General features: G+C 44.7%; 1 protein-coding gene across 1 annotated transcript; it reads left to right on the top strand.

The window, feature by feature from the left end:
• The first annotated feature begins 4,503 nt into the window (after positions 1–4,503).
• On the top strand, positions 4,504–10,929 carry LOC137575148 (uncharacterized). The gene is made up of 3 exons (XM_068287557.1): positions 4,504–7,986; positions 8,099–9,861; positions 10,029–10,929. Exons 1-3 carry the CDS (start codon positions 4,504–4,506, stop codon positions 10,927–10,929), a joined length of 6,147 nt encoding a protein of 2,048 aa, XP_068143658.1.
• Positions 10,930–11,835: the final 906 nt, after the last annotated feature.

The following is an 11,835-nucleotide window of genomic DNA, read 5'->3' as shown; positions in this document are numbered from 1 at the left end:
AGCACCAACAGTGACTATGATCAATATCTTCGTTATTTTCTATGATTGTAGGCCATTTCGCAAGCATAAGCCTTTTTAGATAAAACGTTCTTCCACATTGATGGCTAATAGGTAAAGAAAGTGTTACCAAAAAAGTTGCAAGGGTATACAAACTTTGACGTCATGTGTTATTTCATTTCCTAAATGTTACGCATAAAAGTTACTTTAATCAGTTTCAAAAGGCTACATAAATATAAATCTATTTGTCAATACATACAAAGGCTTAGGGATTAAAGAATGAAGAATTATAATTTGGCGACTTAATGGTTGGCTTGGTTTGTCCTATGGGTAGTCAGTTGGTTCATATAGCACGCAACGCAACAAAAGACATTAAATTGAGTCATAAAGCTATACAAAGCAAACACAGCAGAAGGAAGACGAATGAATAACAACACCAAGAACAACAACAACATCGATCTGTTATCGAATGATGCCAAGTGCTGTTAAATTGTGTTAAATGAGGTGTTGGGCATTTTTGTATTCAACTTAATATGCACACACACACACACGCATACTCAAAGTAGGTGAAGAAGTAGACATAAATGCAAATACTCGCAATCAGAATGGAGAATGTAGAATTGACGTTGAGGGGGATAACAGACTGGCCAATCGAAGGCCAATAATGTTTGTTTAAATTTTAGCTCCAGAAACACATACACACACATAATAGATCTATAGCACATAATGTACAACACATACAAAATATACATATATATTATTTAATAACAAATAAAGCGCTCTCAAGTTCTGGATGCGGTCGCTGTTAAGTAGGAAATGTAAACTAGCCTTAAAAACAACGAACAACAACATCATCATCATCATCGTCCGCAAAACACGAATATCGACATGAGCATGGACATGGCGATGGAGATGGTGCTGGAAATGGGCTTCAGTTTGTTGTATGTTTATTTCATAGCTCCATGAAACATTATGACAGAATCTGTGTTTTTTAAGGCTTGCAATGATTCAAAAATGTTATCACGCCACCGGGTGAACAGCAGAAGTGAGGGGTAGGGTTTTTCCCAAAACCGAATTCGGTCATACTGAGGAGGGTGACGAAGGGTTCTCCTGTAAATCGCCATATTCAATCTAATCCGATTTTCTCAACCCGAACCATTTTCGTGTGTGTCGGGCTCTCTGTGAATATTTAATAAAGCATAAGTTTATTTAACCGAAGTTTTCGCGCGTTTTTAATTCACCACTCGCTCACCATATCCAGAAGAAATTGGCACCCGCCAACTACTTGTATTTATTTGGATCCTTCCGCCCCTCCACGAACATTGGTCCTTCGAGCCGGATATCCTTCCGCTATTCCAGCTTGCATCGGCGGAATTCCTGATAAGTACAACATTTCTTATTAAAAATCTCATTCACATTATATTCCATTACAAACTTATAAAAAGTCTGAGGTTTCCCGCTCTTCCATAGCGACCTACACACTTTTGTATACTTGTATGTACATACCTGACCTGTTCCAAGGGTTACATGGTATTTCCCGATCATTTTTGTGTTTATGAAGTGCATTTTTTTTTCCATTCTTCGAAATTCGGATTGTCCAAAGTCATACATATGTATGTATATACACACATATACATTCCTACATGTAAAAACAGCTGTTTTCTAACCTGCAAGTAGAGGTGCTTAATAATCGAGAATTTATAAAGTACCTCTTAGCTTTACTTAAAGTATACAGCACACTCCACGGGCTGATCATTAGTCCATCGGCATAAATTATTTATGTCAAATAATTTTTACATCCATACATACATATTGTTTATGCCCAACCGGGCAACACAAGGGTTAAAGGAGGCGGAAGCTTTCACCTCGCGCCGCTCTCCCGATGGTGCCCATCGCTCTCCCCACGAAAGAACTCCCCACACTCCGCTCCAAGCGGGGCTTGGTGCCCTGCTCTTAAGCTAAGCTAGAGTTAGTTGAAGTTTATACCTGAATACACCAAGTGAAGTGAAAATACTCTCTGCGTGTCAAAGAATTTACTGGGAGAAAAAAGGGAAAAGGAAAAATTCACCTAGCTGCCATCAACCAGAAGGAAGTTCGACCCCCTACATAAACATTGGTCCTTCGAGCCGGATACTAAGATCCTCTCGAACCACTAGCATCGGTGGAATTTCATCCATATTTCAAGCTAAGTAATTTTTTTTGCAAATTATAGGTATATGAGTACATGTACATGCCTCCAGCATCCGTACCCATACTCACATACATATAATTGTTGCCATTGATTCTCCTAATCCAAGTAAAAATTACTTTCACGCAAATTTTTCCTCCTCAAAGGAGAGAAAATTTTGGTCCCAAAATTTCCATACATATATATGTGTCCAGTACATAAGGCGCCATATTGGTTCGCACACTTCAAGTTTTTTTTCTCGCACTTTGGCATATATAGGCCAAGTATATAAGGCGCCATATTTCATTTGCCTATTTCCAATATATATTTTTTTCGCAATTTCAAAAAAAATATTAACACATATGTATGTATGCAGTGAATCAAACCTACGGAAAAAGTGATCTCCTACATATAAAATATATATACATATATGCAAGCAGAGTGTGTGAATGTGACAAAAATTACAAACATATCCAGTGCTACATTAAATCCAAAAATAAAGGGTTTGTGCAAATACAGTCCACTCCTGGGAAAAGTGTGCGCGCAGTGAAAGGTGGTTCCAACGAAGAGAAGAAAATTTTCAATACGAATAATAAAGATTTTTAAAAAAAAAAAAAAACAAAAGTGAACCACCCTCTCACATATAAAAGCCACACTTAGACATTTCTGGTGACCAGACACCCTATAAAGTTGGGGGCATATCGGTTAGACACAGCAAAAGAAATCATATTAAAAAAAAAAAAAAAAACCATTAATTTATATAAAGAAATCCGATCCATTCACACCTCTGCATATCGCCATTCCATATTTTCATATTTAAAAAAAAAAAAAAAAAAAAGGAAATTTTTAAATACATATATATACTCCAACATTTTACATATCCATACACATACATATACATATATACATATTTTTCCATACATAAAATTTTACATATATATATTCATATCCATATACATATACATATTTTTTTCCATACATAAAATTTTACATATTGATTCTCATATACATATCCATACATACATATATTCCACAAAAATTTCTAATTTTTTCGTACACAAATATATTTTTCCATCACCGCGAACAAATCCCGCTATCCCTTGCAGCCTATATACATACATACATACGTGCATACATAAGTACCGCTTAACTGCAGTATACCAGCACAGCTGCAAGCTCATGTGCCAAAGACCGGCACAAAGCAAACGACCAAAAGTAGCTGTGCTGTATACCCTAGGTTGGCAGGCACTTTGTGGGGTATATATGTTGAAGGGTCACGTTGAGGAAAAAATCGAATAATATTTAATTGGTAAAAATTTGTGTTCCGCGTTTTTTGTTTATTCTATTCCCACGTGTTCCAAGTCGTATTTTTGGAGTTATATTTCAAGTCCAAAAATATTCCCACGTGTTCCAAGTCGTATTTTTGGAGTTATATTCCAATTCCAAAGTGTTTCCACGCGTTCCAAGTCGCATTTTTTGGAGTTATATTTCAATTCCAAAATATTTCCACGCGTTCCAAGTCGCATTTTTTGGAGTTATATTTCAATTCCAAAATATTTCCACGCGTTCCAAGTCGCATTTTTTGGAGTTATATTTCAATTCCAAAGTATTCCCACGTGTTCCAAGTCGTATCTTTGGAGTTAGATTCCAATTCCAAAGTGTTTCCACGCGTTCCAAGTCGCATTTTTTGGAGTTATATTTCAATTCCAAAATATTCCCACGTGTTCCAAGTCGTATTTTTGGAGTTATATTTCAATTCCAAAGTATTCCCACGTGTTCCAAGTCGTATCTTTGGAGTTAGATTCCAATTACAAAGTGTTTCCAAGCGTTTCAAGTCTTATCTTTGGTTCTATTTCAATTCCAAAGTGTTTCCACCCGCTCCAAGTCGCATCTTTGTAGTTATATTTGAATTCCCACGTGTTCCAAGTCGTATTTTTGGAGTTATATTTCAATTCCAAAATATTCCCACGTGTTCCAAGTCGTATCTTTGGAGTTAGATTCCAATTACAAAGTGTTTCCAAGCGTTTCAAGTCTTATCTTTGGTTCTATTTTCAATTCCAAAGTGTTTCCACCCGCTCCAAGTCGCATCGTTGTAGTTATATTTGAATTCCAAGGTGTTCCAAGCCGTTCTTAGGGTTTTTTGGCAGTGTTCCAAGTCATTCCAAACGTACCAGCTCGTTTTCTGGTTTTTTCAATCTATTTCAAGGCGTTTCAAAGCTGTTCGTCAGGTGGTTTGGTAGTGTTCCAGTTTTTCCCAAACGTTCCAGTTCGTCTTTTTGGCTAATTTTCAAGCCGTGCCAAGCCAGCTCACCACTTTATAACCGCCACGCTCTGGGGTTATGAGCACGAGCCCGTCAAAAGACGAGAAAGCTGCTGAGAACACTTCCGCCCCGAGCAAATCCTCAATTGCTGCTCCAGGTCAGCGCCAGAGGAGTACCAGCCCTACTACTCCTCCTTCCCGAGCATTTCAGACCCTCTCCAGTCCACTAACTCTCAAGTCCGCACCATCGAGCACGACCTTTCAGCAAGCCACGTCAGAGCCACGACGAGCAAGCCAAAAAGAGGTCAAATCATTGGTACCACTTCCACAGATTTTGGTAACCGCCCCAAGAGTCACTCGGTCCGAGACCAAAAGGGTTTTAGCTGCTTCCACCATGGCTTTGAAGAAGTTTGTTTCCATTTGCGATAAACTAAGTCAGTTTGAAGTCGACACCCACGTCACGTCACTGTCCGAGGTCAGCGTATTTACGCTCCAAGTCCGTCGTGACCGAGTTCAAGCGTTGTGGGAGAAGGTCGAGCAGGAATATGAGAAATGCGAGGCACTCTCAGATGGTAAAGACGATAGCTCTGAAGATTTAGCCATCCAAGCTAAATATGACAAATGCTATCAAGTTTACGAGCGATGCACGGCTCGATTAAACGAGCTTATCCATGAAGGGTCTGCTCCGACTCCTCCGAACCGTCATGCGCCTACCTCTGCACCAGCAGAACGAGGCTGTCGATTGCCACCCATTGACACAGAAGTCTTTACGGGAGATTATTTAAAATGGCCCACGTTCCGTGACTTGTTTACAGCCATCTACATAAGCGATTCGCGAATTTCCCCTGTTGAAAAGCTGTACCATCTCCTAGCGAAAACGAGGGGTGAAGCCAACCTCATTGTAGCAAAATTCCCGCTTACAAATGATGGTTTTGAAACGGCATGGAATGCACTTAAACAGCGTTTCGAAAATAAGCGACTTATCGTGAACAGCCAATTCCGAGCACTTCTTGACCTGCCTCAAATTTCCCATGAGTCCGGAAAAGCATTACAGGATCATCAGAATGCTCTGCAGGCATCTATTCGCGCTTTTGAGCACTGTGGCCTGCCAGTAACCACTTGGGGAGGCATGTTCGTATTTTTCTGTTCCATCAAATTGCCAAAGAATACCCTTTCATTATGGGAGCAATCTCTGGGAGACAAGACTGCCATTCCAGAGTGGCAAATGATGGACGATTTCCTCACTGAGCGGTTCCGTACGCTCGAAGCGGTGGAAAATACAACTGCAATGGCTATTTCGGTTCCCACATCGAAACCTCCACGAAATCCGATTCCAGCCACCCGAAAGGCTAATACATTTGAAGCCAAGGTGACCACCAAACCAAAATCCTGTGATCTCTGTATGAAGGAGAATCACCCGGTGCGTCGATGTCCCCGCTTCCTTCAGATGACGGTGCCAGAGAGGGTGGCATACATAAAGAAAAAGTCCCTTTGTCTGAACTGTTTCGCAAGAGGACATCAAGTAAAAGACTGTCCGAGTCAGCACAATTGCTTCACGTGCAAGGGGCGTCACAATACGCTCTTGCACAAGGACGCCCGACCGGAGAATAATCCAACGTCGGTCCCAGCCCAGCCCAGTTCGCACAATATTGTCCGGACTTACTTTACCTCTGAGGCAAGGTCCTCACGAGATAAGTTGCTAGGTACAGCGATCGTGGACTTTTGGCACAAGGGCACTACTTATGCTTCACGGGCGCTATTAGACCCGGCTTCTGAAGCCAATTTCATATCCGAAAGAATGTTCCGACTCATGAAGTTACCATTCCAAACTGTCAGGGCCGAAGTGACAGGCATTAACGGAAAGGTCAATAGAACCTTGAAGGTCTGTCACATAAGCATTCGGTCATCGCATGGACCTCCAGTCCAGATCGAGATAGAAGCGTTTGTCTTGTCCCAAGTTGCTGATGATTTGCCGTCATGTACGATAGCCCAAGCCACACTGGAAGGAATGCCCAATATTCCTCTAGCCGACCCCTCCTTCAGATTAAAGGCAAAGATCGATCTACTCCTTGGCATTGATGTAATACCAGCGGTGACTCTTTCCGGCATCCAGACCGAAGTGTGCGGATCTTTAATGGCTCAAGAGACGAGATTCGGTTGGGTCATTTCAGGCCCGTTGCAAGGGGTCCCCGTCAGTTCATGTGCCGCGTTCACCACGAGGGTCGCAGTTAGCAGAGAGGAGGGACTTGAAACTCTTCTCACAAGGTTTTGGGAGGTGGAGGATCTACCGGGCAAACCGGTAGGAGATTCTGACTCTGTTTGCGAGGTCAATTTCCAGAAGACCACAAGAAGAGATGTTTCGGGGAGATATACGGTCTCACTTCCGTTTCGAGATCCAACCAACATCAACCTTGGTCATTCCAGACCAGGGGCATTGGCTCAGTTCCTAAAAAACGAAAGCCGACTCCTTAAAAATATTCCGGCACAAACTGAGTATGACGCCGTCATCCAAGAATATTTGGACTTGGGCCACATGCGTCAGGTTCCATTTGACGGCACTAATAACAATTTTTATTTGCCACACCATGCGGTTTTCAAGCCCGACAGCACCACAACAAAGGTACGGGTAGTTTTTAACGCCTCTAGCAAGTCCACCAACGGAGTAAGTCTCAACGACATACTTTACCCTGGTCCGGTACTTCAGTCCGATCTCACTACTCAGATTCTCAAGTGGCGTTTTTTCCGAGTAGTTTTCAATGCCGACATCACAAAAATGTACCGCCAAATTATGGTCGATCCAATCCATACGCCATTTCAGAGGATCCTGTTCCGAAATAAAGAGGGGCAACTTGGTGATTACGAGCTGAATACCGTCACGTTTGGCATTAACTGTGCTCCGTTCTTAGCCATCCGAGTACTTCAGCAACTCGCAAGTGATGTACAATCCAAATTTCCTTTGGCTAGCGATATTATCAAGTCCTATATGTATGTCGATGATGTCCTGGCAGGGGCTCATAATGAAACAACGGCAATCGCAATGGTCAATGAACTTCAAGACGCTCTGGGTTCAGCTGGCTTTCCCTTGCGCAAGTGGACATCGAATGTGAAGAGCGTGCTCAGTTGTATTCCAAAGAGTCATTTACTGAATGCTGATTTCCTCGACATCGAAGAGGCCAGCACAGCGAAAACACTGGGAATCCGATGGAAAGCGACTACGGATGAATTTTATTTTGTCATCTCACCCCAAGATGTCAAGTCAGCTTATACTAAGCGAGAAGTCCTCGGGCAGATCGCCAAGTTATTCGATCCCGCTGGCTGGCTGGCTCCCTTTGTGATTCAAGCCAAGGTGTTCATGCAAGAGCTCTGGTTACAAGAGCTAGGGTGGGATGATCAATTGCCCAGTGAACTCCATCACAGGTGGCAGGATTTTACAAAGAGCTACTCCTTCCTTGACCAGATCCGGATTCCACGATGGGTTCTTCATGACCCAAATTCCGACATCCAATTCCATTGTTTTTGCGATGCGTCACAGCGGGCTTATGGTGCCGCAATTTACGTGCGCGTTAGCAATGACCAAGGCATATCATGCTGCCTTCTTGCAGCGAAATCTAGAGTCGCCCCGGTTAAAACGGTTTCATTGCCCCGCCTTGAATTATGCGGAGCTACACTTTTAGCGGAACTGGCAGCTGCAGTTCTTCCGCAACTTCCAGTTGATAATGCGGAGGCTTGTCGCAAATCGGGTAGCAAAGATTGTGACGGCAACAAATGACGCCCCATGGAATCACGTTAGTTCAGAGGACAACCCAGCAGATCTCCCTAGCCGCGGCCTGAGTGCGCAGGAATTGGTACACAAGGATTTGTGGTGGCACGGCCCACCATGGCTACGGGAACCACAAGAGTCCTGGCAGCGAGCGACACCACTCCCACTAGACACTGCCTTGGAGAAGCGGGTAGTGAAGGTCCACGTCGCAATCGCTAAGCCAGCCAACGAGATATTATCTCGTTTTTCCAATCTGGCACGTGCCTTACGAGTGATAGCATATGTGATCCGTTTCGGCAGAAGGTGTCGTAAACTTCCAAACGATTACTCCGGGGAGGTGACCTCTAGCGAGATCAATCAAGTACTCCAGGCGTTGATCCGAGTCACTCAGCGTGATTACTTTCCGACGGAACATCGGTGTCTACAGCAGAAGAAATCTCTGCCCACGTCTAGCACCATTCTCAATTTGAATCCTTTCATTGACGTATCAGGTGTGATCCGGGCATGTGGGCGCGTGCAACAAGCAGCGGCCCTTAGTTACGATGAGCGTAACCCCATTCTGTTGCCAGTAGTAAGTCCGTTGTCCCGGCTGTTGGTGCTTTTCACGCATCAGATCTCTCTCCATGGGGGCAGCCAACTGGTAGTCCGTCTCATCCGACAGAGATACTGGATTCCAAGACTGCGGAATCTAGTAAAATCGGTGGTCAATTCATGCAAAGTCTGTGTGATTTATAAAAGAAGGCTGCAATCACAGCTAATGGGCACCCTTCCGGCCCAGCGAACTACCTTCGCACGACCTTTCACGACCACCGGGATAGATTTCGCAGGTCCTTTCGACATCAAGAGTTTCACCGGCCGCGCTTGCCGCATATCAAAGGGATATGTGTGTGTCTTTGTTTGCTTTTCCACCAAAGCCATTCACCTTGAGGCAACTTCGGATTTGAGTACCGAAGCATTTCTGGCAGCATTCGCTCGCTTTGTATCGAGGCGAGGGTGTCCCCAGCAAGTGCAGTCCGACAACGGAAAAAACTTCGTAGGTGCATCCAGAGTGCTTGAAAAAGATTTCCTAAGTTCTACCCAGCAGAAAATATTATCCCACTACAGCCATCAGAATCTGTCCTGGCATTTCATCCCTCCCGGGGCACCACACATGGGAGGGTTGTGGGAGGCTGGAGTTAAGAGTTTTAAAACTCTGTTCTACAAGGCCACTTGCAACCAAAGGTATACTTTTGAAGAGTTCTCTACGCTGCTGGCTAAGGTAGAGGCGTGTTTGAACTCGCGGCCGATTTCTCCTATGTCTGAAGACCCCACCGACTCTTTAGCTTTGACCCCAGGCCATTTCCTAGTTGGCGGTCCATTGCTATCCGTGACGGAACCTGAAATCAAGGATCAGGTACCGTCTATCATTAACCGGTGGCAGCGTCTGAAGGCCGTGAGTCAGCATTTCTGCACCCGATGGAAAGACGAGTATCTGAAGGAGCTACATAAGCGCAATAAGTGGCGATTCCCTTCTAAAAATCTTGAAGTGGGCGATCTGGTGGTACTCAAAGACGACAATCTTCCATTTAATGAATGGCGTCTCGGGCGAATCCACCAGACACACCCTGGCAGTGACGGCAATGTCCGCGTCGTCGAACTGCTTACCGCTCGCGGTATTGTGAAGCGTCCCGTCGCAAAGTTGATCTTTCTTCCTCCAGAAGAAAGAATTCAAACCCATTACGTAAAACTACAGTAGCGTCCAGCACTTGGTCCTTCCTCCCAAGTAAGAAGGGCCGAGCTGCCAGTAGTAATATGTGTTATATCGTCCTACATTAATCCGCTCTCTTCATTATTTGTCCCGGCAGCTTCCTGATATTCGTCAACCTAGATCCCGTTTCCATGGCTCCGAGACCGCGTTCAGTACAGGCATCGAAAGAGGAGCGCAGATGTTCGCGAGGAACTGAGTCCTTCCGTTGCCGAGTCTGTCGCGGAATCCATCCTCTGAAGCGATGCCGTCGCTTCCTGCGGCTGAACGTGGAGAAGAGGATGAGGGCAGTGCTGGCGAATAAGTACTGCGCCAATTGCCTGGCCCACCAACATTCCGGAGGAAGCTGCTTAAGCGGTGATAAGTGCCGAATCTGTGAGGAGGATCACCACACGCTGCTTCACTTCCATGAACAGCCACGTCGACGCACTCCAAGCTCCGTCGTACGCCGAGTCACCCCCGAGTCCTCCAGACGAAGGGGCGCGCCAACGCCAGCCTCCGATCCGAAACTGACCTTGACCACACTGCTGCAGCACCGCAATCCGCATCTGATGCCCACGGCGATGGTGCGTATTGAGACGGAGGGAAAAACCTTCGACGTGAAGGCCCTGGTGGACCCTTGTTCTGCGGTATCGTCGATGGCGACGTCATTGGCCACGGCCTTCAAGTTGACAGCCGTCAATATAGGGGCAGAGAAAGCGGTGGCAGCAGTGATCCGGTCCCCAATCAGTGAAGGATGGCGATTGGAGGCGATCCTGAAAGTGGTCGATGGCTTGTGCTGCCGCACTCCAAGCGCTCCGGTGGACCCACAGATCGCCAAAAGGTTTGAGGGCATCGTCCTGGCGGATGAGACGTTCTACCGACCGTCGTCAGTGTCTCTGGTCCTGGGCGCGGATGTGATCACGGAGGTCATGCTAGAAGGGAGTCTACCTGGGGTTGGCGGGCGGCCGATTGCGATGCGCACAGTTTTTGGCTGGACCCTGTCCGGAGCGTGCCATTAAACTGCCTGGGTCTTGCACTCCTGCAAGGGGGGAGCATGTTTATGCCCAACCGGGCAACACAAGGGTTAAAGGAGGCGGAAGCTTTCACCTCGCGCCGCTCTCCCGATGGTGCCCATCGCTCTCCCCACGAAAGAACTCCCCACACTCCGCTCCAAGCGGGGCTTGGTGCCCTGCTCTTAAGCTAAGCTAGAGTTAGTTGAAGTTTATACCTGAATACACCAAGTGAAGTGAAAATACTCTCTGCGTGTCAAAAGAATTTACTGGGAGAAAAAAGGGAAAAGGAAAAATTCACCTAGCTGCCATCAACCAGAAGGAAGTTCGACCCCCCTACACAAACACATATGTATGTACATACATAGGTACATACACATGTAATACTTTTGCCGCGTTAAGCACACATTAACACACATACATATGTCCACATACAATTTGAATTCACCCACACAAAATTAATTGCAGCCACTCAGATTGGCTTTCCGCAATTTAATAATTCGAAACCTACATAATTAAAGTAGGAAATCGTGATCCTCGTTAAACAATTTACAATTAATTAAACTCACAAAACATAAACAACGGCAGAACAGCTGACTCTCGATCAGTGCTGACACTCAAGTCTCATCAGTGCTCACACTTGAGCCAAGCCGTGACTCGGTCACGACATCCATTTTTCCTTCGTGATTTTCTTATTGTGCAAACATATTTCAATCGACTGATTGAATTTAATTCGCAAAATATTTTCTAAAGAAAAATAAGTACAACTTTATTTATATGGAATTAATATTTTGGCTTGTCTTGGTGCATTTTGATCTTTTCCTCAGGGATCCATGAAATTGATCTTGTCCGTTTAATGAAAACTAATTCCGAGTTTTTTTTTCCTTATTGAAAAGTTATCGGCACTCCCAATCC

This window comes from Drosophila tropicalis, unplaced genomic scaffold, assembly GCF_018151085.1.
Source record: "Drosophila tropicalis isolate 14030-0801.00 unplaced genomic scaffold, ASM1815108v1 contig_1185, whole genome shotgun sequence".
Taxonomy (NCBI): Eukaryota; Metazoa; Arthropoda; class Insecta; order Diptera; family Drosophilidae; genus Drosophila; species Drosophila tropicalis.
The sequence above is the reverse complement of the archived record's forward strand: the minus strand, read 5'-3'. Positions and strand labels throughout refer to the sequence as shown.